The sequence below is a fragment of the Balearica regulorum genome, chromosome 19, assembly GCF_011004875.1.
Source record: "Balearica regulorum gibbericeps isolate bBalReg1 chromosome 19, bBalReg1.pri, whole genome shotgun sequence".
Lineage (NCBI taxonomy): Eukaryota > Metazoa > Chordata > Aves > Gruiformes > Gruidae > Balearica > Balearica regulorum.
The window spans coordinates 1,774,983-1,798,822 of NC_046202.1; the positions used below are offsets into that span (position 1 = coordinate 1,774,983).

General features: G+C 51.9%; 2 protein-coding genes across 13 annotated transcripts in view; both read left to right on the forward strand.

Moving 5' to 3' along the window:
• The window catches only part of MSI2 (musashi RNA binding protein 2), a 250,333-nt gene that overhangs the window by 197,804 nt on the left and 28,689 nt on the right, over window positions 1-23,840 (forward strand). For 11 of the 12 annotated variants that reach the window (XM_075771476.1, XM_075771480.1, XM_075771474.1 and 8 more), the window contains 2 exons: window positions 6,057-6,171; window positions 13,277-13,351. In XM_075771476.1, the coding sequence (XP_075627591.1) occupies window positions 6,057-6,171; window positions 13,277-13,351 (190 nt within the window). Of the gene's footprint in view, window positions 1-6,056; window positions 6,172-13,276; window positions 13,352-16,795; window positions 18,218-23,840 lie in introns of those variants that run through there. The other variant, XM_075771485.1, reaches the window with a different exon arrangement.
• DYNLL2 (dynein light chain LC8-type 2) overlaps window positions 1-23,840 on the forward strand; it is a 250,316-nt gene that overhangs the window by 57,231 nt on the left and 169,245 nt on the right. The window lies entirely within an intron of this gene.

The window sequence follows — 23,840 nt, forward strand, 5'->3', positions numbered from 1 at the left end:
GCGTAGGCTGTAGGTGTTTTGTTGTCGCGGATGCTCTTCCCGGCTCTCTGTGCCTGCCTGGCGCACGATCCAGGTGCCACGATGCTTTGAGCGTTCTCTTCTTGTCACTTCTTCCCCAGCACTAATTTTAAAAGCAGCCCACGAGGGAGGAGATGAGACGTGATCCTGTCTTGGGACTGACTCATCGTACCGCTGATGTGTCTGCAGATTAATCACCAACCCCGTGCAGGGGCAGGAGAGCTTGTGCACGCGTGTGTGACAGTGAGCGGGCGTGGGTGGCCGGAGGTGACACCCAGCTGGCTGGGGGGGCAGAGTTAGGTGCGGATGTACTTTCCGCAGCGCCCTGGGAGACTGACCACTCCTGCTTCGTTTTTCACACGTCCCCCTCTAGCGTTGAGCTGCGAAGGGGACGGGTTCTCGCAGCCCCCTCTCGGGCTGTGGGGTTTGCAGCCGCTGGGTGGGCTGGGACAGGGACACCCCGTCCCCGTCCCCGGGCTGCTCGGCTGGGGCATCAGCAGCTCCGCAGGCACCGACTCGCCCTGAGCTCGTTTGTTCCTCGTCCGAACGCTGTCATTTCCCAAAACGCGGTGGCGAGCAAAGGGTAACGGGGCTGCTGTTGTTCACGAGCCTATTTCTAGCCTCCCGTCTCCCTGGCAGGCTATTTTTAGCCCACCCATTCTGCTTCTGTTGCCATCCGTAAAGCCTAGAATGTCAAATGTAATATTAAACGAGCAGTGTGAAAGTGGAAAGAAAATGCCAGTGAGGTATTTAATAAATGAAACTCGGAATTTACGTGGGAGGCCAAAGATGCTCTCCAGACATTGCAGGGGGGGGAACAACTAAAACCCAAACAAGCTACTCCCAGAATATTGCTCCTCCGACGCGAGCAGGCTGCTTTGCAAAGAGAAACCTGGTTTTCTAAAGGGGGTGCAAAAGCAGCTGGGAAAGAAATGTGATGGAGTAATTTATTTTCCTTTAGCTCCCACTGGGACAGAGTCGGTCATGGCACAGGTGCGGTGGGAGAAGTGCTGGCAAGCGGTGTGATGAGCCGCGCCTGGCCCGGGCGCTTGGCGCTGAAGTCGGGATCTCAGGTCCGACACCGGGGCGGGTGACAAGCGTTGGGCTGTGCTCAAACAGGCTCTGATGCCGCAGGGCATCTGGGGCTGTTTCTTTCTCCCATGGTGGGATTTTGTGGGATTTTTGTTACGGGCTTAGTCTGGATCCAGAAATCACCATTCTCCCTGGTGAGGAAATTGGTTTAGTGCTGTAAGCATGTTTTGATGCTTTTGTCCCAAATTTGCAAAGCACGCCAGCTCATCAAGCCTTGCAGCTCTGCCACCCCTCCCGGCTCTCCATGGGGGCGTTAGTCCTGGTTTCACACTCAAAGCAAGGAACGAGGGAGTTATGGAACAACCTCCAGTGGCCAGAAATTAAATGCAGCAGCTCCAGTTCAAGGACCGTACTGCAGTCCCTGGGAAACTCCTTGGAGCTGGGATTGTCCCTTCATTTGCACGTCTGTAGGACCTGCCAAAAGCTGTCGTCTGTCGTGAACGGGGCGTACGGGCGCCGAGGCTCACTGCGTGCCCGACTCAGGGATCTGGTGGCCAGCCGGGCACAGGACGGTGTCGCTGCTCGTTGTTTCCTGCCGCAGGATCCCTCTGTCACCTTGTAGAGCCGGAGCCTGACACGTGGCCGGTGGCTGTGGGAGAGCGCGTACGGGCGAGCTGTCGTGCGAAGAGCCCGATGGTGAGGGCACTCCTTGCCGGAGGGAGGGTGCTGGGAGCCCGTGCTGGGCAGGCGGCTCCCCAGGGCGTCACGGCATTCATGGTGCTGGGGAGAGGCCGGAGGTGCAGGTCTGGAACCCCCGTCCGTCAGCTGAAGGACTCTGCGGACCCCGTGCAGGTTGGGTGCGCTCCTCTGGCTTTAAACGCCGCAGGTCGTGAGCCGCACCGCGACGCCGCCCTCGCCAGGGTCCCCAAGGGCGGCTGGGTTCTGCAGCCCAAACAGGACAAGGAGCTGCCTGACGCTGGGGGTTGGAGGTGGTGTGGGGACAAACCGAGCCCAGGAATCGCAAGAAACTTTGGCAGACTCCTCTGCTCACCCGTAGCTGCCGAACTCTCCTCTTGCGGTCCGAGGACATGACATCCCGCTGTCCCCACCCCACCTTTGTCGATCATCTCATGCATTTTTTTAAAAGCGCCTGTAACCTCCCTTCTGTTGCCTGGCGTAGCCCTGCCTTTGCGGCAGGACTGGGCAAACGCAGGTTTCTCTGTTAGAGGAGCGTTAGTTTTGGCTCGCCGTGGCGTGAACGACATGGAGTCCCCACGGTAATCGAATCTCAGCTAACTGTGAATCACACGTTGCTGGCAAGACAAAGTTGCCTTGTCTTTGGGTGGTAAAACGGGGTTTTGTGCATTGTGAATACGCGCACATTCTGCTGTCCTCAAAATAGCCCTGGTTTCCCTGGAAAGCTGTTAGCCATGGGGGTTTTGAGACATCCCGGTGCTGAGAGCTGACAGCCTGTTTTGTTGCGCTGGGTATAAGAGGCTTTTCACTCCCCATCTCAGCCATCCTGGGTTCTAGTGGCTTTGACTGCTCGGCTTGACCCAAGAGTACCCCGGTGTAATGTTAATTCTCCAAACTAGACTAAACAAAAATAGTGAATTTTAGTTTCCCTGCTTTTTTAATTTTTTTTTTTTTTTAGCCTTAGAGTTAAAACTTTCTTTGTTAGGCTGCTGGAAGTGAAGCACATCCCTCATACAGGGGAGGTGGAAAAAAATCTGGAAATTATTAAGATGTACAGCAATGCTGAACTGAAAGTTTGTGCAAGATCCAGATTTATGTACAAAGCACCGGCATCGGGCGGGCTCTGGGGGGTGATTCGGTGCAGAGCTCAGCACTGACTCGTAAATCCAGACACATTCCCTCCTGGAGAAGCCCTGGTGCACGTTGCGCTTTGCCAGCACGTCCCTGACATCCCCGCTGCCTCCAGGGTTGTTCCCTCGCGGTAACCGCAGCTGTGGGACGGTTACGGCCGTCTCCATCCCGTTCCCCGTCCCGCAGAAAACCAGCCTGGCACCTTTTTTCCGCACGTGCTGCCCGCGTTGGTGCAGAGGCACCATCCAGGGCCACCGCCGGTCCGCTAACGTGGTGCTTCACCTCCCGCCTGCCCGTTCGTCGGAGGGACGGCGCGTGGGCAGCTTCTGCAGAGCACCTCAGGGCCTGACGTTGCCGCACGTGGAGCGTAGAAATCCACCCGCGGCGTGGTGCCCCTTCCCGAGGGGTGCAGAGCGGGGCTGGGGCGCCTGGCCCCGTATCCTCCACGTCGTCCCTCCCGGGGGGAAAGAGTCTCTGCTGGAACACGGAGAATATTTTTACCCTCGATATGGGGTATATTTGTTTACAAAGGCTTAGGAATTATTTTTCTTTCCTACTGGTGACTTTTTCTTCTCCTTTAAATCCCAGTTAAAACTTCTTTGCAGCTCACTGCCATTCCCTTTATATCCTCTTGTGCTGTGAAAATCATAAATTACACTAGTCTCTGGGAGAGCAGCGGTAGGCTGTTTTGCGGTTGCAAAAGCTAATTACTGGGTTATTGTTTCTAACGGTGCTAATCCAAACTTCATTTTCCTGTTAATTGTCCGTTGAGCCAGGCTAGATTGTTTTTATCATCCTGACTGTTAACAGCGCGAGCGGCTGCGAGGTGTAACCAATGCCGCCGTGACATTTGGAGCGGTGGCGAACCCGAAAAATGCAGTTGCGAAATGGAATGCCACAGTTCTGGTGCTCACCCCCCCCGTCATGTGGCCGGAGAAATGAGACCGGCACGTTCCCGTTAAATGCCCCTCTGATTAACGACAAGCAAAGGCCAGCTTCAGAGGATATTGCGGAGCTGGCGGGCAGGGAGGCTGCTGCTCGGCGTCTCGAGCTGGCTGCGACCCTGGGCTCTCGGGGACGGTTGATGGGGAGGTGGCGGCAGGCTGCCGGCTTTGGCCTGGGGGGAGTTTCTGGGGGCACCGAGGTTTTGGGGAGGCACACAGCCCAGTTAGGCTGAAACCCACCATCAGGGCTCAGGCTTAAGCCTCCCTGGGAAGCTCTGAAGGCTTTGTCCCACGCGGCGGGGCTGGGCACCGGGGAAACGCATCCTGCACGGTCCTCGTCCCCAGCCCCGCTCCGACAGCAGCGCCTCTGTGTGCGGGCGGCTGCTCGATGGATTCAGTGATGGGAAGTTTCCCGTTTCCTTTTCTGTCTCGGTCTGAATATCAGGGCCCGGGAACGCCGCGAGGCGCTGTGGGGCTCTCCGTCGCACGCTCGGTAGTGTGTCTGCACCATCACGTGCCTGCGGGAGTCTGTCCGTGTGCATGGGCAGGGGTGTGGGCGTGCATGGGCGTGCGTGGGCGTGCAGGTTGGTGGCCCTGGCTGGAGGACACACCGGTCCTCGCTGTGGCTCTCACCGGCGTGTTTCTCTCCCGGCGAACTTGCTGCCCCGACAGCGCTGAAGAGGAGACGGAGGGAACCGCTGGCCGTGCTGTGGCTGTGCCCGAGTTTCGGGATGTCTGGGGAGAGGGTCTCTTCAACACCGCTCCTGCTCCGGCTCCTGCTCTGGCTCCTGCTCACCCGTTTTCCGTTGCCCTTGTGCAGCAGTGTGCGGGCTGTGCACACGCGTGTCCCCGCTCCAGCCGTCCCCGGTCCCTCTCTGCCCTTCTCCCACTGCCTCCTGCAAGGGCCCAAACGCTGCTTGGCAGAAAAGTAGCGAAAGAGGAACTCCGGAAGAATTTTGCTCCAAACTTCACTGGGTTGGGGCAGCTTGTTTTGCAAGAAGCGCGTGTTTTGGCAGCGTTGGCAGCATCTGAGCTTTGCAGCTTCGGGAAGTGTTGCAAGCAAGCAAAGTAAATACGGTTTGCAGCAGAAAGGGGAGGAGTAGGTGGTTTTGTTTAAAATACTCCCATTACAGTCAGTTAACCTTTATGTTACCTAAATGAAAATTGTATAAACGTGAAATTTTCGCTGATCGGGTTGCCTAGGAACAGGCGGTTGGTTTTCATAAGACAATGAACACACAGTCACCGATCGGGCTATTAGGCACCGAGACGTTTAGCCGTATTATCCTACGTCCCTGCGTTTGCCGGGGGTAGCTGCCGGCTTGCACGTGGGGCGCACGCCCGCCTTTGCCTGCTTGTGCGAGCGATGGAGGCGACGCGGGAGACACGACCCTGCTCGGAGCCGACCCTCCTCCTCCACGCCAAGCAGCCCCGTTCCCAAGCCCCTGTTGCCGCGTCCGCCGGGATAGCTCCGGCTGGGCTTACGGCACGGCCACGGCACCAGTGCCGAGGGGAGCGCAGGGGCAGTCTGCCGGGGGGGCGAGTTGGCAGTGCCAGGGCAGGAGAACGTGGAAGAAGTGTTTTATTTCTCCCTTTTCCCATCCCAAAAGAGGCTGGGAACCAGCAGCCGGCGGCGTGGCCGGGGGCCCGGGACGTCCTGCTGCCGCCGGGCTGGCTCGCCGCCTCTCACGAGGCGTTGGTGGGGGCTCGCAGCGTGGCTCAGGTGGCATTAACCAACTTCAAAAGGCAGCGGGAGTAAGTGGAAGTGAAAGAATGCAGATCGTTTATTAATAGGGTTCACAGAAATTTTCTGCTGGGTAGAAATATTGATTCTTTATTCCTATTTTAAAAGGAGCTTTTTGTAATGATCACCGAGAGTCATTTTCTGTTATCGATTGCAATAGAGCTGGGCTGGAGCCCTCCATTCATTCCCTGCCCGCGGGTACCATCACGAGGGAACGCAGCGCAGGTTTTCCTTCCAGGACCGCGGCAACTTCTTAAATCAGCGTTTCTGTCATCGTTACGGCGGGGTTTTGCTATGTGTGTTTAGAGAGACATACACGTTTGCTCTTTTAAATCCGTTTACGCTATTCTGAAAGTTCACCTTTGAGGGGGAGGCGGTGTGGGGAGGCAAATGCTAAAAATAAAACTCCCCCCCTTAAGTAGATCAGTTCTGCATTTGACATTTACATGGAATTCATTTGCATCTCATTTGTACATGTTTCTGCTCAATAGGTAGAATGTAAGAAAGCACAACCTAAAGAAGTGATGTTTCCACCAGGGACGAGAGGAAGGGCACGTGGATTACCGTATACCATGGACGCTTTTATGCTAGGGATGGGAATGTTGGGTAAGTGCCGTGGCCGCCGCACGTCTCCCGGAGCCAGCGGCTCCCGTGTTGTCTCCCTGATTTCGGAACGCTTAAGGCGCAGGGGTGAGCAAATCCCTGCTCCTGTGTGGGTGTGAGCCCGAAACTTCAGCAGGGGTGGAGTGGGGAAAATAATCCTGTCTGTGGTAAATGATTAACTTCCCCCCCCTCTTCCTGGAATATAAAAATTTGCATTTAAATGGATGTTTTAAATAGGCTGTTTTACTCTTACTCGCAAAAATAGAATGATGAAAGATGCAGTGTGTTCATTCTGACTAAAAATGATCTCTCCCCTTTTTTAGAGGAATTGAGTCACACATTATTCCCCTTCTTTTAAAGGTATCTTTGACAGTTCAGCGTAGATAATTGAAAATCTTGCCGGTTCGTAAATGGCATGCAAGATGGAGAAAGCAGGGAGATGCGTAACAGTACAGGTCGCAACAATAATTACAAGTTTCAAGGAGATGGAACGGTATTTTAGTCCAGAGTATTGTGTCCAGAAAACACTAATTAAATGGGGTAAATGATATTTAATGGCAAAATTCTATTTGTGCATGAGGTCTATTTAGTTATAATTGGTTCTCATTTGTTTCTGCCTAGATAGTTCTTCTTTCTATATAATGTGACAGCCCCTTGCTTGATACTCTGTCCTCAGATTTACTAAGCCACAATGCTGCTAATCCGTTGCCAACGTATCTGTGTAAAAGCCCGTGTATTTTCAACTGTCTGCTCCCTTTGCACCACCGGACTGTCCCTCAGTTGTCACCTGCTGTGTCCCTCAAGCACGCAGGAACGAGAGGGCAGCTGGAGGCGTTCCCGGGCGGAAATTAGCCTTTCCCAGCCCGGTACGTGACCCCACCAGGATGCTTTGAATTTGCTGTCCCGGGTTTAGATGATCCCAGGAGTTGAGCACAAAAACCAGCCCTGGACGCTGGTGCTGGGTCGTCCTGAGCTCTGCCCAGCAGGTCCCTGGGCTGGCTGAGATGCTGGAGGACCGCAGGGCTCCTGGAGTGGGCGTCAGGTCAGAGGACTCGGTTCCTACGAGTATCAGGCTGTTAGGCTGAGATGTCTGACTTCAGGCAGCGCTTGATTTGATAGGGAAAACTTTCCTGCCATGTTTGCTTTATCTCTGAATTAATAGTACTTCTGTTCGTGTGGCTGGAGCAATCCATTTCTGGGATGTGTAATTCGGTTATTTCAGCTGATCATCTATTTTTCTGTCCCCACACTCCACCGCCACCCTGCCCCACAGTGTTTGGAAATTACATTTTATGCTTAAAATATTTATCTTCTTCTAGTCAGCCTGTGATTTCGTTACCTGCATGTTCCCAGCGTGCTTGAGCGCATGTGCTTTATTTCTGTTGTTTCTCTCTCTTTTCCGCTCGTGGTGCCCGAGGTTTGGGGCGGTGGAGGTGGTGTGTGCAGCCTCACTGCCCCGTCCCTGCCGGAGGAGAGCGCCCGGGCCAGCAAGAGACCCAGGGCAGCATCCCTCTTCTGCTCACCACGGGCAGAGTGGCCTCAACCCTTCTCCTTCCAGCCGGGCAAGGAGTGAATGGAGCCGGGATCAACCCGGGAAGGGAAAATTCAGCCCTCAGGTGCGGCGTCAGGCATTCCCACCGGGGCTGCCTCTCTGGAAGAAGATGCTTTCAAACCATGAGAAGGAAGGGAAGAAGCCGTCAGCCAGCGGATCTGCTTCTGCGCAGAGCAAGTGCCGTGGGCGCCTGTTGGCAAATCCCCATCCCGGTGGGGTGGGTCGGGTCACCCCGACTGGCTCTGCTCCGGCCAGTCTCGCAACGTTCTCTTATTAGATTTCAAGTCAGGGTGACTTGCTCAGAATTAGTGATTGATTCATGTTGAAGGCCAGATGCTTCGTTATCTGCTCTAGCTGGGTTTTTTATCTTCCGAGTTCCCGCTTGCTACAGTGGCACCATGTTAAATAATTAAGTGCTAAACAAGGAAATTGTAACACATGAGAGCAAAGCTGGCTGGCCATTAGAAATCCCCGTTTTCAAAGGCTGCCTGAAGGTGTTGGCTTCAAGGCTGGGACGGGGCCGATGGGCAGCGGCTCAGCGGGGAGCCCGAATCTCTCCTTCCCGAGCCCCGGCAGCTGCTGGCTCGTGGTGGGGCCCTGTCCACGCAGGGAGAGGGGCATAATTAACCCATCAGACAACGAGGCGCACGGAGTAACGTATCGCCGGAGGCAGCGTCTGCAGTAGCCGAGTGTTTTGCTGAGATCCCGGGAGGCCGGTGTCAGCCCTACGTCGTTCCTCTTAGATGCCCAGCCAGACTGAAGCCGAGTGATTGGGGCTGCTCTTGAAGGATTTTTATACCTGTTTCCAGAAGCCCGTGTTCAAGGTCACCTTCTCCAGATGCTGTTCATGGGCAGAGGAGGGAATCGGAGGAACGAACACACGAGACAATCCAAAGGAAAGAGCGGGGAGCGACTCCCTCCAAAGCTATTAAGGAAGTTGGTCTTTTTCATTAATCACAGCCTCCCCGAGGAGCCTGCAGCAGCCGGGGTCTAAAGGTGCGTAGGCAGCCGCTTCTGTGATGATTTGGTTGATTGGAACAAAATTAAAGTGTTCTTCTGAAAGGATTTTTTGACTCCAAGAGCACGGGCAGGCTGAGCTTTTTGCCAGGATTGCTTCTGGGCTGTCTCGGGCTCGGTCTGCTGATGGGACACGCGCAGTCTCGGGGGAGATCAGGAACATTAATTAGCCGCTCGGCATAAAGAGTGGGCTGGAGTGGGTTCAGTTCCAGTGCTCGCTCTCCCTGGCAGCCCACCTGGCAGAAAGAGCTCCCCCCCAGCCCCGTGGTCGCTCGGGAACAGGCACCGTGTCCCCCCCAGCCCCGTGGTCGCTCGGGAACAGGCACCGTGTCCCCCCCAGCCCCGTGGACGCTCGGGAACAGGCACTGTGTCCCCCCCAGCCCCGTGGACACTCGGGAACAGGCACCGTGTCCCCCCCAGCCCCGTGGACGCTCGGGAACAGGCACCGTGTCCCCCCCAGCCCCGTGGACACTCGGGAACAGGCACCATGTCCCCCCCAGCAGGCAACGCACGCGTCCGCACCTGAGTGGGAGCGGTTCGGAGGCCGAGAAGCTTGCCGTGCGCCCAGAAGCATCGCCTCTGTCACCTGGTCCTGGTGTGCAAACCAGGAGCCCTGTCACCCCCGGGCCTGGGGGTGTTGCTGCGCTGCCCCACGGCTTTCTGCCCTCCGTTCAGGTCTGTCCCTGAAAATTTGAAGAGACAAAAGAAGACGACAACTGAGGAGCAACATTAATAGGAGGTCGTCTCTGTCTGCCCTCCCATCTGAAGCAGCTGTCTGCGTCTGGGACGTCGCAGCCGCCGTTGCGGTGGTCCTGGCGGTGATGCCCGGCTCCGGAGGTGACCGCTGCCCTGCTTGATCTGAGCCGCGGCCCCACAGCACGCGTTTCTTCTGGCGATGGGCGTCTTAGCCTTGCTGGTGTTTAATATTAAAGTTGGGCTCTTTTTAACTTGCAAACCCCTCCAGAGGCAGGAGCGCTCGGCCCATAAAGCTTACACCCCCCGAGTGGCGCAGTGATGTCTGATATGGAGAGCAGATTCCAGGAGGTCTCTAGCAGGCTGCGTACGTCGCCGCACGAGGCGGGCCGGGGCTCTGCATTGCTGCACGCGCTCAAGCTAGGTAGGCTCAACTCATGCATAAAAGAAGCTTGTGCCCTTCAAAGAAAGTCATTCCTTTTTTCCGTCAGACTCTGTTTAATAGAGTAGCAGCTGGCTCCGAGGCAGGATTCGGGAAGGGGAGCCCTTCGTTAGCACGGGCTGGCACAACCCCCCGGCCCCCGCAGCAGCCCCCGCAGCAGCCCCCGCAGCAGCACCCACAGCAGCACCCATGGCTGATGGACGCAGAGCTGCGGCCACCTTCAGCTTAGCTCTTTGTTCCCTTGAAGCAGGAGGTAGGTCAACGTTGTTGGACCAAGGGAGACGCTTCTACGGCAGATGTGTTTCTTCTCCATAGGTGCTCCCCAGTACGTGACCACCCCCTGTGTCTGTAGGAGATGATTTTTGGTTTGCATTCCCTGGTGCTACAGGTGCTTTTGTCAAGGTCACAGCACGTTTCTCTTGACCCTGAGCATTTTTGTTGCAGCATGGGGCTATGCTTCGGCAGAAGGACCCTACCTTTCCTTGCAAAGGACGTGGCGTTCCTTGTTCTGATCAATGTTGGGAGAAAATAATTTTCTTGCATTTACTGGAACGTTTGAATTAATTTTGAAAGTAGAGGTCCCCAGCCCCCAACGCGCTCAGTGTTCCCACTTATTAACCATGAGCTTTGGCCATCCTGGATCACCACATTTGAAAAGGAAAAGACATTTCCCTTGCCTGGTTCAGTGGCTGTGGACACTTCCCCGCTTGGAGCAGAGCAGCCGTTTCTCCCTCTGGAGGTGCTGGTGGGATGGAGTCTTGGTTGTTGGTTTGAGTTCTGCTTCCGTGGACAGGAGGGTCGCGCTTCAGAGCAGGTAATCCAGGCAAAACTTGGATTTTTGGTTTAGCAACAAGGGATAATTAGAGAGATTGATCATGCCCCAGGACTGCTGAAGCAAATAAACAGTTCGGTGCCCAGTGCAGGATGAGAATGGCATCTAATGGAAATGGTGGGTAGGTCAGCATGGCCATAATTTGGCTTGATGAAGCATCCACATGGGCATGGTGTTAATGCGCTATTGATATTCAGCCAGGCAATTTCCCCTGCGCGGATCGGGCTTTGACTCGTTAGAGCAGAGCTGGGCACTGCAGCAGTAAATGAAGAGGAAAATTGAAGTAATGTTGTATTATAAATTTATGATTTCATCTGCCTGACCTAGAGAGCGTCGAGCGCTGGCGATGCAGGCGAGAGCCCCCCCAGGCAGCTCCGTCGGTGCCGTCAGGCTTGGCCGGGGGAGCCGGGCTGCTGCCGCGCTGCGTGCTGCCCTGGCTTTGGAGGCGAACCACCGGGGCAGGAACATCCCGGGGCAGCGGAAGAGATGGCATCCAAACACCACGGGCATGCAAGCCATCCCCCTCCGTGCCGGTCCGGCCGGTGCCACGGGGACCAACGCCCGCAGCCCCCGCTCCCCAGCGCAGACCTCAGGCGGCGCCTGTCCCTTGCAGCCCCGACAGTCTTGAGCGGGCAGATCTGCTTTGGAGACATTCAAATCGGAATAAACCTTAATTTTTCCACTTGGCAAGGAGAGGGGCTGCAGTCGGATGCCGCAGAGCGATTTTTCATGGTGGAGCTTGCAGTGGTGTTAATGGCGCTACTTACTTAGCAAACAATCCATTTATCAATATTATTGTTTTAAAAAAAAAAGAAAAAAGGTTTGTAAAGCTTAACTCTGAAAGATCTGATTTAATGACAGAGGTGATTAATTTCTAAGGGAATCCAGCTGTTGAGCTGTGAAATAAATACGCAAGGGCTAAGCGGTGTGTACATATCGCTGAAAGCCGCAGCGTGCTGTCCTGGGATCGCAGGGCTGCTTTCCCCTGGCACTGCTTAATCCCGTCATCAAAATTCATCCAAGCATTTTTATCTTCCAGTTTTAGATTGTGATTAATAGGACGTTATATGTATATATAAATCTAATCAGAAATGGAGGGACTTGCAGCAGCAGAAAAATAGCTGTACGATGTGTGAGTATGTTAAAGAATAAATAAAAGCGGAGACAGCAGAGCCCCGGAAGGAGCGTTCTGCTGCTAAACCCGTTCTGGGGGTCCAGCCCAGCTGCTGCTCTTGTCGCTGCCCAGATTCCCGCTGACTTCAGACGGAGCGAGGGCAAACTTTTTGCAATGGTTTCCTGGTCTGGAGAGATCTTTCCTGGAGACTGGAGCAGTCTGGGCTGACGCTGGCAGTCAGCGGGAATTGCACAGGGTGATCCCGGTTTTCAGAAAACCGAGCAAGGGAACGCTGAGGATCAGAAGCGAGGTTGCAGTTTTAGGAAATCTCCTTGGTGTAGAGGACAGCTTGTGGCATCGGCCGAACCGGTCATAGCAAACAGCGGCGGTGGGACCGGAGAGGACAGCTGTTCTGCATGAGGGCTGGGAAATTAAAACCGGGGGGGTGTCACAGCGTGCGACCCCGTGGCTGCCGCCAGCCCACGCGCGGTTAGGGACTAGCGTCACCTCCAGCACGTGCACAAACCTGCCCGGAGGGTGCAGCCCTTCTCCCCGGGCTGTCAGCGTTGGCCGCCCGTGCTGGCAGCGAGGCGTGCCCTGTGTAAGGGCGAAGCCCTTGGCCGAGCACCCGCGGGGCTGACACCCGAGCGGTGGTACCTCTGTCCGTCCATCGCCCGCGGGCGCTCGTCCCACGGCCCTGCGAGGGCTCTGCCCTCTGCCCGGCACCACCCCTCACGCCCAGCCCTGTGCTAGAGCGGGCAGAGTTGCGTTTACTTCGGCATCCTTATGATCTCGAGTGGTCTTTTTCTCGTAGTAAAACTTCAGAAGCTGCCTGAGGTTGGATGTGTTTCTACGCGTATCAGAAATTGCTATAGGAAGTGGTTCTCAGAGCTGGGTTTTACTTTCCAGAAAAATTAAAAGCTCTTTGACTCTCTGGCTCATTGCTGCTGCTGCCTCTAACTCTTTGATGTGTTAACTGTTGTCCTTCACACTCCCGGGATAAAGAATTACTACTACCTTAATCTCCAACTGTCAATAGCTGTGAAGCAAAGTACATTCATTGTAAGCTCTCCAAATGTCAGAGCAAACCTGTGTTATGTGTTTAGCCTTAGCATTTGGCATTTACTCTTCCAGCTAACAAGTATGCACAGTCCTTGGACTTCAGATACCAAAGTGCATGTTAATTACCGGAGTGACAGGTCTCCTGCACAAAGCCAGACAGGCGAGCGAGCGGGAAGCCGGCCAGCTCTAGATGTTTCTATTCGAGATAATAATGAAACCTTTCTGCAGTTTTGCATGAGCAGAATAAATCTTGGGGTTTAATACCTGCTGTAGAATCAAGTCTCACTCATCCTCCATGTCATTTTGTGTTGTATTTAAAAACAAAAAGCCTTTATTAATCTTCACACTTCTTTCTCTCTCTCTTTTTTTTTTTTTTTTAACTTTTCTGTGCTCAAGGTTACCCAAATTTTGTTGCAACGTATGGCCGAGGATATCCTGGATTTGCCCCAAGTTACAGCTATCAATTCCCAGGTACGTACGTTTCATTTGCAGATTTACTTTTTTCCCCCCTCTTTCCTTCTTTTTTTTTTTTTCTCCTTTTTTTCAAATCCATAGCTGCAAGCTGAGACAGGCAAGTCTGCAGGGAGCATCTCACACAACAACAAGTTTTTTTACTACTTTAAAATAGATCTTTCTATATACATATTTTAAATACATTTTTACTAACGTGTAAATTGGTACTGGTTATTTGAAAACAAACTTCTTAAATTAAAACATAAAGCAACAGAGATAATTTAAGAGCTATTACCCTCCCTTTGATGGGTTGTTCCTTTCATGTGTATTATAGAGATATACACAGACAGACACACACACGCACAGAGACTCGCACACACGTTCCCACACTCTCCTGCGGTAAGTGTACGATGGTTACAAGTGCAGTCTCGGAGTGAAAAGTCTGACCTTCCTGCGTTCTTTGTCGCTGTCTCTGGTGTCCTTCACAGAAATAGTTTGTAGCCGCCTGCTGATGCTTCGGTCTGGCTTCCGTTTGGTTTCCCCCCTTCCCTCGGCGTGGCCGCCGCCTGCCGTGGCACTGGGACCGGCCGGGGGGGCCGCAGCACGCCACGGGGCACGCCGGGGTGGTGAAAAGCCCTTTCCCGTCCCAGCGGGGCTGACACCACGCAGGGCGGTTTCCTTTCCTTTCGCCTTGGGGTTTCCCGGGCGGTTCACGGGAACGAGCGACGCGACGCTGCTGTGCTTACGGCTTACTCATAGCTGAAGCCCGCCCGGACGCCGCGCCGAGGAAACCCCGGCGTACTGTGCATTAAATTCCTGAGCGTGCTCGGCGCGGTCCCACCGCCCGGCGCGGCGTTCCGGGAGGGGTGGGAGCACAGCTCTGCTCGGGGTAACTGAGAAACCCCCTGAGCACCGGCGGGCGCGGGAGGAAAACCGAAGACCCTCACGGGAAGGAAGGGCGCTTCGGCTGGGTGAGGATGCGGAGGGATGGTCGGCGCTGCCTGCGGCACACGGGGGCGAAGATGCAGCCTTGTGTTCGGCACTGGGTCATTGGGATGAAGCGTTGCATCGGATGCGTACGTATTAGTAACGTCCGTAGGGCGAACAGCGTCCTTGGGACGGTAATTTCTGTGCAGCTGGTTTTTGCAGGACTGCTGCCACCAAGGGAGACGGTGCTGTACGGGGGTTTTTCCGTTTCCGTTCACAGATGCTAGGGCTCTGCGTAGAGCTCAGCTGCCTCCTTCCCACCCGCGCTACACCCTCCCGAACCGAGCCAGGTCCGAGACCTCCCCGGGTGTCAGGGCTGCCAGCGGAGCCGCCGGGGCGGCCGCGGGGGGTGAGCAGGCTGCTGGTGGGGCCAGGGCAGCCGCGCGGCTGGAGCCGGTGGGCAGAGGTCCGGGCTGGCAGGATCGCGGCCGTCAGGTAACGGAGGAGGAGGAGGAGGCTGCAGAAGGCGTTTGCGTCTTGTCTCACGCTTTCCTCCCCGGGTCCTCACGATTCCTTGTACCAGCTGATTCATATGAAGACAGCTAAATGAGAGAACCTTTGATAAGTTAAATGATGAAAAGCGGCAGAGCTTAGATGACTTTAATTATAAGCATGTGTAAAATGAACGTGTCTGCCAGCTGACAGCAGAGGTACCGGCTGATGCCAGCCCCCGTTACGTGTATTTGTGTTAAGGGCCCGGTTTTTCGAAACAGGCCTTCCAGTTATTTGCTAGTTATTTGCAGTCTCTTGCAGAGACTGAATACGCAGAAGAAAATCGAAGCGGACTGTCGCTAAAAAGCTGGGGCATCTCATTGCGGGCACCAGTTGTGCCTTTGGGAGCAGCGCAGCGGTGGGGAGCTGCTCAGAACCCTCCGCCGCCTCGCTTGGATTTCCCTGGCCGTGGCCTTTGCTCCCCTCCCGCTCAGACAATTTATTCCTTAGCAGCGATCAGAACCGTGAACAGAGCTGTTAGGTGGTTTTTCTCAGATGATTCGGGACTCCGGTCTGCAGAAACACGACCGGTCAGAGCGGCGCGGGGCGCGGGACCCCTCCGTGCTGGGAGGCATGGCGCGAGGGGGTTGATGCCCCCCGGCAGGACGGGGTGTCCCCCTCCCTGGAGCCAGGCGTTTGGAGGGGCGAGCGTTGGGGGCAGAGACCCCCGTACCACAGGAGCAGAGCTCGGGGCGCGAGGGAGCGTGTCGGGAGCAAGTCAGGGTTTGAGGACGGGGATGTGCCAGCACCGCTCGCTCCTGCCACGGGAGCAGCGGTGGATGTCAGAGCCGCTCCACGCGGTTTGTCCTGTCGTGTCTCGGGTGCCCGCGGGGCTCTCCCCCCTCCCCTTTCGCCCCTCTGCTGCTCCAGACACCCCAGGGAAGGAATCGAGTAGGCAGCCTGACCGACGGGCCGTGGGGAAGGGGGTTCGGTGCCACGGGACAAATACATGAGCGTGGGTCCAGCACGTAGCGCTCCTCCTCCAAAGGGTCTGAACCCCCGACCCTTCCCTCCGCGGGTTCCCACGCTTGCAGAAGTGCCCGAGGGGCCCGTGGTACGACTGTGGCTCGGAGCGGGAGTTAGGAGCACGTGCGACCCCAGTGGAGAGAAATCTGAAATCTGCTTTTTTAGTAAGTTGTCACGCCCAAAGGCTCAGTGTCGTGATTCAAAATGAAAAATATTCAGCCATTTCTGCGGGAGCATCCCAAGCAGCGTGCCCGAGAGCATCGTCTGCCTCCCGGCCCCACGGTTCCTGCACAGCGGTGGTGGTGCAACCGCGCCGATGTGTATGTAGAAGTATACATATAAATACAAGACATATAAATATACAGCTGTGTTCCTGTGGTTCGTTATAGGGGAGACCTGGCGGTGCTTTTTACCCCAGCACGGTTGTGTCGGGCAGCCTGTTCTCCCGCGCTGGTGCCTGCAGTAAATCAGCCTGGCGGGGGGGCTGGAGCCGGGGCTGTCCCCGAGGGTGCCTTTGCAGGCAGCGATGTCCCCGTCCCCAGGGTCTGCTCCGCGCTGCCTCCTCACCTGCCAGTGGGCGTTATTCCCGTTCCTCCTCACCTTACGCTATTTACTTTTTTAATTTAAAAAAAAAAAAAGAAAATGGAATGCCCACCTGAATTGAACTGTCCTGTTGGTATTTACTGCTGGCCAAGTGAAATGAGGCTACAAATGTCGGGACCCACGGGTTTGCATTTCCATGTCTGCACCGGGGCACGCCGGCTGCCGGATCCTCCGCTGTTTGCCGTCAGCCCGGGGACGGTCCCTTGCTCCGCGGGCGAGACACACGCGGTCTCTTTGGCGACTGCTCTATCTTCTCCCATCCCGTTATTTTTTTCCTCTAGGCCTTTATAACTCAGTACATAGCCTTTTCTTTTTTTTTAATTGCAATCGCTCCCTTTCTGTGTCTTTTTTTAATTTCTGGGACTTATCTTTTCAGTTTAATCTATTAATTTCTGTTCTTATTTCACTTTGCAGACTATTTGCCGATTTCACAAGACATAATTTTTATCAACTAGTTCTTAAAGATGCATAACAAATTAATCGGGGTTTACTACAGTGCTAATGAGAGAGAGAGAGAGAAAAAGCCTGGGTGGTCCATGTTTAATATCAATGTCCACTGAAAAATTGCTGCTCTTACTGGCTGGTTTGATTGACCGGACTTTTTATTTTATTTTTATTTTTTTAAAGGCTCCATATCCTCACTGCTTTCAGTTTGCTTTTTATTATTTTTTTTTTTATTTTATTTTCCTCTGCTTTGTTATGAGTTTTTAATGCCCACTTGGAATGTAACTCACAAGGATTGGGGTTAGGGGCATTATAAAGGCATGACTTCTCACAAACTTTTTAGAAAGAATTTTATCAGGGAAGCAAAGCTGATGATCGGGTCTCACAAGCAGCCCGCGCTTTTTAACGTAGAGACGTTCAGCAGTCGCGCAAATCGTAATTAGGGTGAAGCGAGACTAGCGTCTCCTGTCGCTAGGATCATTAGCAACGCAGGGCTTAATTATCAAAACGAGTGCCCTGTGTCCTCCAGCGTGGCCCTGCGGCGCTGGCGGCTGCGGGCGTAGCAGACCCACGCGCGTTTTCGCTTTGGGTTGGCGGCTCTTCTAGAGCTGCCGCGACCGTGCCAGCGCCGCGCCGCCCGCGCCGCAGCAGTCCCTGCCCCAGCCGCTAACCGCCCCTCGCCTTGCCGCCGGGATGCTCTCACGCGCTCCGTGCAGTCGCTTCTACTTCCTGACTTTGCTTTTGCAAATCATGGGCAAATTCCTTCAATTTTGGCAAGCGGGACGAGCTTTCCCCTGCTAGCTTAAGCTGTATCGCGCTTCTTGATCTCCACCCAAATCGCAGAAAAGCTGCAAAGCTACGTGCTAATGCCTCCATCCATTGGCTTCGTTTTTAGCAAGACCAGATTCTGGACTTTTGGGTAGCTAACACGCATTGTATTTAAATTTTGTTTTCCTTGAAGTGTTTCTACCCGTTTTATAAGTTTGTGAGAAGTAAATTGCATGCTTACAGTAGAACTGTAATGCATTTTAATGTTTGTTAATCCACTTGTTTAAAATGTCAGTGTCAAAGGCTCTACAGTACACGGCTATGCTGTTCATTTCATTAAAGATGCTTGATGTAATAATTGGTTAGTTTTCTTTTTACTTTTCTGCAGGCAATAGCTTTTTTTAATCTGTATGGCTTCTTATTATTTTGTTTGGGTTTTTTTGCTATGAATTGCTTTGCTTTTGTGAACTTGTCTTAGTGTGCATGATTTGCAAACATTTCGGCTATTGTGAATTTTCTCATTTTTTGTAAATAGTCCATCTGTGCTTTTCTTTTTTTCTTTTTTATGACTTTTTTCCTGTAAGTAACTGAGGTAGAAAATAATAATAAATTGTTTACAACGGATATGCTGTGTTGCTGCTCTCTTAGCTTGCAGTTTTAATATTTTGGTTTGGACGCACCAAATAACCAGTACCAATGACAATTTAATAAAAGAATAAAACAACCATCACTCAAAGCGTGTGACCCAGTGTTTGAAGAATCTGCAGGTGAACGGTTACATACGAGGTGTGTTTGCAGCAAAAATTAAAACCAAAAAAAAGAGGACAATGCGTTTGTAATTGGGGGCAGAGGAGCGACTCCGTGTTAAAACCGCATCTTCCCAACAGTCTGATCTTCCACCACTGTGGTCAGTGCAGTCCCTGCCAGCCGCCCGGCGGGGGTTTAAGCATCAAACCCAAAAGCAAAAAGTTGTTGCAAATTCGCCGGCGCTAACGTGCAGGAATCTCTTTCTGCCGTTTGGAAATGGAAAGGAAAAACCAGGTAACGCTTGTCGCTGTAGGGAAGGTCCCTGGCTGGGATGGCAGCCGGTGTTCTCGGTGCAGACCCCGCGGGGGGACGGGCACCGCTGGCCATGCCTGTGTTTATCTCCGTTACGCTTTCTTCCATCGTTACCTGGGTGGTTGGGGATTGTCAAAGTCACTTAGAAGCCTTCAGTTCAGGAAGTTTGGGGTTTTTTTTTTTTATTTTTTTTAATTAAGGATTTGTTTGCTTGTATGTTTGTTAAAGCTTATTCAAACCTTTGTATATGGGGAGAGGTGGGAAAAACAAATATTTTCACAAACTTTCCAGAGCTCAGGGAAATACATTTGCTTATTAATAATGATACTCCATGGTCCGCGAAGCCCAGCCTTGGGTCACGCTCCTGCAGTGCCCGATGCTGTGAAAATGCAGCGCGAGATCAGTTCAAAGTCTAAACTGATGTTTTTCATTATGATGAGAGCATTTAAAACCAACTTTCTGTGAATCTGTAGAGCTTAATTTAATTTCTTTCCTGGTACCGGTCACAAACTGTTCACTTGTTGGCCACCCGTGCTGGGCAGGAAGGTATTCTTGTGTAAAAGTTATTTGTGATGCTTGCCTGGTACATCTAATAGTTATTTTCTGGGTCAGGAAAAGGAGCTGGTGCCAAAGACAAGGGTAATTATTGTAATAATGACGTGCCTAAGGCTTCTTTTTCATAGTGTCTGAGGGAGGAGGCGAGGTAAGGCAGTTCCTGTCCCTGTTCTTCAGGACACCCGGCAACGTTAGGAAGCTGCAAGTTACACTGGTCCAGCAGGTCTCTCGCTCCTGGTTAACAACGTCCTAGGGGTGTGCAGGGGGAGTGGGAGGAAAAGAGCGTGCGTGTGGCTCCGACACACTGCAAAGCTGACCGTTTCATCTGTAGTGAGGTGTGGTGGTGCAAAGCGGCGGCCGCGCTCAGCAGGTGCAGCTTTGCCGTGTCGAGCGCGGTCCGGCACGGTCTGGGAGTTGGTACGTTCACCAGAAGGAGCATTAAACCAAATCCCCGCGAAGGACTTGGCTGTAATTCTGCAGGTCTGGCTCCCAACGTGATGCGCGTGGTGTTTCACCGAGCCACGTTCCCCTGTACGAGCACCCGACTGCTCGGGTGATGTAAAGCGATTTTAAAGTGGAGATGCTGCCTACACGGGGCGTCTTTACCAGTAGGGAGTAAGGAAGTTAGGATTAATAGGAGTCAGCTCTGTGAAACGCTCTTTTAAAGCACCGTTACTCAAGTCTAAGACTTGCAGGACACTTAGTAATGGGAGCAAAGTTTGTCTGGTCATGATACTTTAATGATCAAACCTTACATTAAGAAAGAAGCAGAAACTGCTGGTAGGTGCAAAATAGGAGGAGGAAATACAAAGTATGTGTTAAATTGTCTGTTCAGTTAGTTAAGCCTTGTAACAGTAAGAGATGTGGAATTAAGCTGGAAACATTTCTCACTCCTTTGTCTGACCCTTGCTTAACTGCTTAAAATCTGCTCTAATCATCCCTGCGCAGCATGCTTTTTTCACCTAAAACACGTTACTGCATCTGCATGGCATAAAATGGTTTACAAAGTGCATTTGAACTCTGCCAGAACCACCTTAATTACCACTCTTCAAACCTCTCCGTTTCAGCCTCCATCAGTGAAAACAAAGACTATAGACTGGACCTGTTTTAAAATTAAGATTTTGGGTTTCTTCTGCTGGCGGAGGGCAGGACCGTTCACATTGCAGGTGCATCCCTGGAGTGAGGAGCAGCTGGAACTGCAGACAGCAAACTGAGAAATTAATATAGCAAAGCCCATAAATTTCCAGCCAGAAGGTATTCCTTCAAGTTCTGCTTAGATGACAGCAGCTTTTGTTTTGACGCAGGAAAAAATGGTGTCTAGAGCTGTTCCCCGAGTCTGAGCAGCGGTTAAGCAGCTTTCCCTCTTTGGTACATTTTTTCTGAGAAGACTTGCATTTTTTTTAATGTTGCAGAGAATTGCACAAAGTTCCTTTTTCACCTCCCGTTTCCTCCACCCCTTAAAATAATCTGGATATTAAATTTAAGGTGAGGTTTTTCACGAGAGAAGCTGTTGATCCAGCTTCCACCAGTTTCAATGGCAGCAGAGCGTGGCTGGTAAAAATGCTGCCTGTCCCCTTTTCCTCCCCGGCACCGCTGGGCGAGTGCGGTTGCTGTTAAGGTTTCCCCAAACAGCAGGTCTGGCTAAAGACCAAAACTGCCCAGATCCTTCATTAGGTTTTTCTCTACTGATGCCTTGAATAACCGCTTGAGCAGCGAGAACATCTTGAACATTGAACTTACATGCTGATTGTCCTATTCTCAGCGCTCATTGATGTGTGGAGTTTGAGACAGGCTTTAAAACTTCAGGGTCGTTGCCTTGAAAATGAGTGACGGTAAAGGGACAGGGAGGAGAGAAAAGGAGAAAACCCCAAACCTTCCGGTCTCTCGGGAGCTCTGCGTTTCGGGGTGATGCTGCAGCGGCAGAGCTCCAGAGCAATCGCTTCTGCTGTGAACGGGCCACAGCTGCAGCAACTGGGAAGTGTAATGAGAATAATTATTCGCAAGAGTAAAGAGGCATAACACAAACAGCCACGTATGGAAGAAAATGTGGATAACTCTATAGAATGAAGAGCGTGGTCTGGTAATGCCAGTTCTGCTGTAAGGAATTCCACGTGTCCGAGTTAGCCGGAGCACAACGGCTAGCCTGCTTTTATGCCTTACACCTCTGTAGGTACAATTTTTAACTGTAAAGCTGTTAAAAATTGGGAGCTGGGGGTTGCAAAGAACTTGAAGAGATTAGTCTCCTTAAAGCACAAAAACATTCAAATGTGAATGTTTTTCAATCACATTTAGTAGTAGGATTTCAAGCTGATAATTAAGTAGCTTCCAAGTCCTCCGTTGCCCAGAAGCAGTAATATGTAGTCGCTGCAATGATGCCCTGAAGGTTTCTGGGCTCAGGATCGCAGTCCCCTCCTCTGACCTTTTTTATAATGCGGATGGTGAAATAGCCGGTGGCAGCTCCTCCAGCACGGCAGGGGGAAGTTCCCGTCTCTGCCAGCGACGGCTCTTGGGCTCGAGAGCTGCGGTGTCTGCGAGCGGCATTCACCCACCACTTCGAAACACGTCGGTCGTGGAGAATTTCCTGCCCTCTGGTAACCTTGGCTCTGATTAATTAGCTTCTCTTTTACGTAGTTGCCTCTTGTCTGCCTTGAATTTTTCCAGCCTCAGCCTCCAGACATGAGTTCTTTTTATGCCATTGTTCATCGTCAAGGCTCTGTCTTTTAATAATACTTATCCAGATAGTTTAGATCATTCATAAAAATTTAAGCAAGCGGTTTAACCAAATAGCTCATTTTCTCTGCCATTGAAGCAACTGAAATGAGGCTTGAAGCAAATCAGTGCCACTTTGCTGAACTTTAAATATACGCCTTAATGCTGTTCCATCTAACCTGCCCTTGTTCATTCAGCAGCAGGTGACTGAAATTCAGAGCTTCGGTGCAGTGTGACAGCTTGGGTACGGGGGGTTCACAGGTATTCCTCCCCTGCAGTGAGCGATTCATTTATACTTACCCTGTTTATTAAAAAGCAATGGTAAGTGTTTGGCTTCAGGCTTTAAAAAGAGAAATGCTTTCATCGGAGTGATCAACTTGGTATTAAACAGAATTACTTGCTTTCAGGAAGGGTTTTGGTTGAGCTCACTCAGCTGCTTTCACTTGAAGCTCGTAACTCTCTGTGTTTCACCAGTTACTAAATTAGGGAGAATCCAAATTACATATTGAGTTGGAGTGTTGGGTGGTAGGAGGTGTAGTTTTCATAGGACACATTTGAGAAGCGTAGTAAATGCCTTGAAGCTGCTATAGGATAGGAACCATTTTTAAGTAAAGTAACTAAACTAAATCAGCTGCCAGCTTTTGCTTTTTGGCTCGCATTTTTGTGAATAAATAGTTTTCTTAGAATAAACTATTTGCCTTTGAGAAGTTTCCCAGTTTTGTGTACGGTGAAATAACTGCAAAAGGGTTATTACACTTGAAACGACACAGAAGGATAATTTGGAGACAAACAAGGCTTTGTCTCACTCATGCATAAAGTCATTACTGGGCAGAAGTGCATCATTCTCATTTTAAAAACCGTGGCCTGAGAGTGGTAAACAGCTGAAAAATGGGTCGTTTACTGTACATAAAGTGGAAGTGCCAAATTTTAAATTAACTATATTTGGTTTTTATTGTTTTGTTGAAATTCCAAAGCAGAAATATTTGTTCATAATAACATCCATCTGCAAACACGCATCCGGTGTGAAAGCGCATTATGGGCGTCTGACGTGGAGAGCTCTCCTACGAAATCTTGCCGCGCACCGTACATTTTAAGCAGCAGATGCCTGTGCCTTGAATAACGCAGTGGGCTGCTTAATGAGCTTGCCATCATGCATGATGTGCTGTATCTGAAGTTCGCTAATTTTCTGACCTGGTGAAAGAGATTTTAATAAGCTTGATGTAACACAGCGTATAAAGACAAAGGGAAACGTTTAATGGGGCTGTCACCGTAAAGGACTCTGAGCGGGCTTGGAGATGCTAGAAGTGTTAATAGAATTGATCAAAAGCTTAGGAGAGAAATTCTCTGTGTCCAGGGAGGTCTGCCCTGCACCTTGCTTGGTCCCTCGGCGTGCTGCTGCACGGACGGCGCTGTCCCACTTCTTTAAAGACAAGCCAGGGTCACTGGTGGGAAACTGGAGACATTGCAAGTGGGGCTTGTGGCCACCTCCACGGTCACTTCCTACGGACTTTGGGAGAGCTGCGGTGCAGCCTTCAATCAAATCCCAAAGAGTTAATTGCTACTAAACCATGATAACGGTTGTGAATGGTTTGGTAGAATCCCGATCTTTCATCGGTTCTAGATAAAAATTTGATTTCTCTGGGTATATATTCTCCTCTAAATATTGAGCATTTAGTTGTTAATCTAAAGCTTGAAATGGTAGCAGGTTTTTTTCTTTCTCATTCTTCTTTCCTTATAGAAAGGGAGGGGGAGTCTGAGACAGAGAGGCCTGAAAGATGAAGGTTTTAAACATAAAGGGATTGTTTTGGGATGGAGCTTTCCCTTGTGTGTGTTCACCATTAAAGACTACGTTTTTGTCCAGTAAATTGGACCCACGCCTGCCTGCCTTCAAAAAAAAAAAAAAAAAGCTACCAGGCTCTTCTGC